At 42.4% G+C, this 5,563-nt stretch overlaps 1 protein-coding gene across 3 annotated transcripts in view; it reads right to left on the reverse strand.

Moving 5' to 3' along the window:
• The window catches only part of dachc (dachshund c), a 23,025-nt gene extending 17,952 nt beyond the window's left edge, over nt 1-5,073 (reverse strand). For 2 of the 3 annotated variants that reach the window (XM_034898645.1, XM_034898643.1), the window contains exon 1: nt 4,265-4,848. In XM_034898645.1, coding sequence (XP_034754536.1) covers nt 4,265-4,848 — 584 coding nt within the window. Of the gene's footprint in view, nt 1-4,264 lie in introns of all 3 variants that reach the window. The other variant, XM_034898644.1, reaches the window with a different exon arrangement.
• Nucleotides 5,074-5,563: the final 490 nt, after the last annotated feature.

A 5,563-nucleotide genomic window follows, 5' to 3' on the forward strand; every position in this document is an offset into this window, starting at 1 on the left:
ACACACACACACACACACACACACACACTCTGAGGGGACAGAGAAAAGTAATGAAAGAAGAGGAAGTGTTACAGTCAAAACAGTGGAACAGCTACTGGCTTGGAAGGGCTGAGGTGCTGATAGGTAGCAGCTGTGTGTGTGTTTACAAAGAGTGTGTGTAGCACAACTAGCTCAAACAAGATTTTGTTTGGAATATATTAGGGGCGGTTTACAGCTCCCATGCTCCCATCCTTTCAATCTGTGTTTATCACACGGGTTTGTATTTGCCGTCACGGTCCGGTTTGATAAATCATATCGCCGCTGCTGTGCGCAGGAAGACTTATGCTGCTGGTCAGAGAAGGCAGGAAAAGATTGATGTTGTGATCTTCCTCCCAAATCGAGAGCTGAAAAAAGAAGCTTTATGCGCCATTGTTATTAGGAAAGCATGTGTGATGATGTCATGAAAGAAGCAGGCAGGACAAAGCACACACACACACACACACCTTTGATCATGGCAAAAATCTGATCTCCTAAAGTGATACTGCCTTGCATTCCTCTCCCACATTCCAGGGTCAAGACGATGTCAAGACTGTGTGTGTGTGTGTGTGTGTGTGTGTGTGTGTGTGTGTGTGCACTCTTGTGTGTATTTCATTAAAACCTGTCATAGTAGAAGATATGGAGGCCCTCTCTTCTCATTGTACTCTTCTCTATAAAACATCAAAAGAGTGTGGAGGTTAAAGTTGAGCTAATCACCCCACCCTAACACACACACACACACACACACACACACACACAGACACATAGACACACAGCCCTCCTCCCCTTTATCCTAACACTGCTGATTTTGACAGTGAGTTATGGCATGGCAGTGGGGCTCGGCTTTGAGGGGTCTACCTTCCCACACATAACACACAACACCGGTTCGCCGCTGCCAACTTGGTTTGCCACAGAGAAACACAAAGAGCGAGCTTTTGTTGCACTCTGCAGGCTGCTTCATCTCATTTATCATTTGTTTCATTTAACTAACTTTTTTTGCCCAATGTTTATTCTACAACTGCTTCATATTTGATTTCAGAGGTAAAGATATTTTCTCTTCTACGTGTAGTGGTATCTAGCCATGACAGCTTTTAGGTGCAGGTGTGTTAAGTTTTCTACTTCAACCCCAATGCAATGAAGCTGGATAGAATTTTTTTCCATGGTGCTCACACCATTTAAACATTAAATTTTTAGCCACATCTTTTTCTAAAAATGGTGTCACTGTATAAACAATGTCAACAGTTTTCATGGGGACTATTTCTTCAGAAGCCTAACGAAGAACTAAGACAAACTGTCAAAATAATAAAATGTTATTCACCTCCATATCATCGGGGTTAAAGCAGGAATCTCAGAGACGGATATTACAAAACCAAAAGCTAAATTAATGGTAGACATCAAGTGGGAAATGATCAAATATATTTATGTAATTTAAATGAACTAACCCCTTAAAGTAGCATTTCTTAGGGGAAAAAAATGTTTTTTGCAACTTTTGAGGTCTTTGTGTGGCTGAGGTCTTTGTGTGGCCTTTGTGCTGTTTTTAACACATGCTTTGTTAAAAAGTAACAAGAGCTCCTATTACCTCGCCATATTACATTACTTTTATATGATGTATGGAAGGCAGAGGACATTTGTTTACTCTACACACAGTATACATATGTACAGTATATGCACAGACACAGACAGACAGACACACACACACACACACACACACACACACACACACAGTTTGACCTGACAGAGCTGTTTGTTCCTAACCTAGAATGAAACTGTTCCTTTGTGAGGGAGAAAGAAAAGGACGGAGGATCAGGTTGCCTCCTACACGACATGTTCTCACTGTGGAACTAATGTCATTTAGCAGCAAAGCCAGCAAACACACAGGCGTGACCGTGTGAGTTTGTGTGTTATGAGATGACAGAGAAAGTGCGTGTTTGTGTGCCACCTATGCATGAATTATAACTCAGCTTTGACTGAGGGTGAAGTCAGCGCTTCTTCATGGTTTGATGAGTCAGTGGTCAGGGTGTGTGTGTGAGAGTGTATTTGTGCACAGCAGGAGTAAAAGACTGAGACAAAGAGAAGGAACGACCATGATAAACATAAAATATTTTTTTAACCTGTTTCATTATAATCTTTAAAAAAAAAAAAGAATAAAAAGCAGGAATCCATGTAGGATTCTGTTAGTCGTGTAAAACTATCAGACAAGGCTGTGATTTTCCCAGCAGCCTGTCTGACTGTACTGGACTGGAAAATAATAAGTGATGGCTGTCTTAATCAGTAACAAAAAACCTCACTGAGCCCTGACAATGTCAGTGAGCTGTAACATCATGTTCTTGGAGTTGAACTTTTAGATTTAGTTGACCAGCCGTTGCCGCTTTAACAAAAACCTCTAACATCTGGAGTCTCACTTTTTACCTGCTACTGCATGTTGCTCCATCCACACCAGGTATTACTTAGCTACTTCTACTGCAGGGGGTTGATACTAATGGCCACCACAGCACATTTGAAGCCTTCAGACAAAGAATCATGCAAGTCGTTTGAAGATTTCAGACGAGTGATGTTTTCAAATCTCATTAACAAAAGGCTGTTTGAGTGTTGTGTGGATAATTAGAGACGGAGGAGGCTATGTATTTTCAGCGGTTGTATAACAACGTCCCCATTAACATCTGACATAGAAGAAATCTGAAAGCAGTCAGAAGATGCATCTGGATTTTGTCTTGGTTGGAGGGCTTCAGATGCTTCAACGCAGGTGTTAATCCATGCACATGGAGCTGGAAGCTAATTGCCATAATTTTTTTCTGGTTTTGCTCAACAAGTCAAAGTTTGTATCAAAGCTTAAAGATTAAAGTAGAGCCATACCGAAACGCCTGAAGATTTGACCTACACCCAAGAAACATAAAAAGTAAGTAGTTAATACGTTAAAAAACAAAACATTTTTTGGTGTCTATCTGTACACATCTTGATGCATCCTCCTTCTGTATTTAATGGCAGGTGTAAATTGGATCAGTCATGCTCCAAGGAGCAGGGATTAACTATCAAAGAATATAAATTCTCTAAACTAAGACTAATCCACACTTTTCTGGATTCAAACCCATGCTGTCACGAGCATGTGGTCTGCACAACAGCAGACTGAGGGACCAGGAAACCACAAATCCCAGCCAATTTACAGCTCCTTTATCCAAACATCTCTGTGGCGCATTGGATTGATGACCCATGTAGTTGGTCACTATCAGAGTTCTGCAAAACAGCTAATTTACATAATCACATCATAAATACCGAGAATTCATTTAATCATCTCCTCTGTTCTAATGCTCAGGGCTAAAGAGTGTTGATATGATAAGACAGCAAGTTATTAAGGAAGGAGAGAGAGAGGGAGCCGGAGAGAAGGAGAGAGAGAGCAAAGGGATCAGTGAGTGAGTGAGTGAGCTTGTCCTGATTTAAGCTGCCGCTTGGGGCCAAATGAAAATTAATTAATTTCTGTGAAGAATCAATTTCTCAGAATGACAGTGTCAGATTCAATGTGTGTGTGTGTGTGTGTGTGTGTGTGTGTGTGTGCGTGTGTGTGTGTGTGTGCGTGCATGTCAGAGAGAGGAGAGATGATAGCTTATGATACAGCTGCAAACTTTTAAAGATTGTTTTTATCAGAATTACTAAAATTCATTATCGTCACCACCATCATCACCATCACAGTTACTAATGGTAATTAGTGACAGGCTCAGCAGCAGTGAGGTGGTACACAAAAGGGGGTTAACTGGACCTCCAGTCATCCAGTACAAACAAAAACAAATCACATTTTTAGATAAATTAATTTAAGGAATGCTCATTTCCCCCATATTTACATGTTTAAGATGTCAAGAAGACTCTATTAGCTTTAATTTAAAGAAATCTTTTGCAGATATCAGAGTAAAGCTATAGCCTAGTCTTCAAATAAAGCGTATAAAACATAACACCATAAGGTATTTGCAAACAAATTATTAGGCCTAAGTATCATTGACATGCAATTTGCAATATTATTTGGATTTTGGGATGGATCCTGGCATTTTGACATGAACTGCAGACTTATGTCCGATGTTATAAAGATGGAAATAGAAGTCCCAAAAATCATATTTTCCCTGCCCTTTAACTTGCTTTAGCTAACCCACCTGCTGCACCCCCTCCCTCTCAAAGAAAAACTGGGTAACCCTAAATCAACCGCAACACATCATCGGGTCACACATTCCCACCTCCCCTCTCCTATCCCCCACACCCGCCTCACCTTGCGTTGGTACAGTCGCTGTAGAGCGTCTCGAAGTCCTGCCTGGAAATTAGTTTGCAGCGGTTCACCCCGGGCTGTATGGCCCCAAGCCCCCGCAGCACCCGGACCTGCTCTACGTTGCACACAACTGGGGCAATGTCCAGCCGTTTCAGCTTAGTGTAGACGGTGTGGAGCCCGCCAACCAGGTGCTTGAGAAACACATCGAAAGCCTGGGGCAGGCAGATGAGCTCCGTATCTTTCACCGTGAACGAGGCCAGCTTGGCACCTTTCACCTCTACCAGTTTGCACTCGTTGTTCTGCGGCGTGCTCTCTACGGGCGACGGCGTGGCGTACACTGGCTTAGCGCTGCTGGACAACGAAGCTGCTCCTGTTTTTAACGGGGTCCCGTTCGCTAGTAAGAGGTCCGCCCTAAACTGGTGAAGCAGCGCTGGGTGAGTCACCGGAGGAGCCGGGGAGGAAGCGGCGGAGGTGGCCGCAGGTGGCGGAGAGTTAGTGGCCGGAGATACGCAACTCGGCGCCGGGTGGTGTCCGAGTGTAGCGGCGGGAAGCAGAGCTGGAGCAGCCGGAGTTGCCATGGTAGTCATGTTCGAGAATTTGAAACACAAAAAGTTAACTTGAAAGTTAACTGTCTTAAGAAAGTAACTTCGCCGAACAAATGCGGTTGCTTTGTGAGAGGGAGCTGCGCATTGAGTGTGCCGAGGAGGAGAGAGGGATAACAGGAGAGGAGAGGAGACAGAGTCCGTGTGTGGAAAAACTGATCACATAGTTGAATGAGAAAGAGAGGAGGCTTGTCTCCGAGCTGGAGATGCTACTGTCACATTATCATAAAGAGGTGGAGCTTGGGTATATTCTTAGAGAGTGAGAGACACATTTACAGAGAGGGAGAGAGAGGAGAGGGAGACAGCAAAGATTAGCCTACATAAACTTTGGATAAGCCTTTAATAACGCCTATAACGACACTTTAATATTAATGCTTCTGATCAATCCGTCTTCATTATAACATTTTTAAACCTTCATGGCATCACTTTAATCGTTTGTGACTAATAGTTCTATAATTGCATTATCCTTGAGAAAATATGGTTTGATTACTGTAGTTATGTCTTGAAAGCAAATATTCTATGTGTTTAATGTTAATGTGGAATGTGGATACAGTGAGACTTGATGGAGACTTAGGCTATAAACGAAATATGAAATCACATTGTTATGAACTCTGAGGCATGTCAGGGTGTGATACTTATAACTGATATAAAGGCGGGGTTAGAAAAAACTAATTTTTGTTAAATGCAAGGAAAAAACAAA

This window comes from Etheostoma cragini, chromosome 17, assembly GCF_013103735.1.
Source record: "Etheostoma cragini isolate CJK2018 chromosome 17, CSU_Ecrag_1.0, whole genome shotgun sequence".
NCBI lineage: Eukaryota > Metazoa > Chordata > Actinopteri > Perciformes > Percidae > Etheostoma > Etheostoma cragini.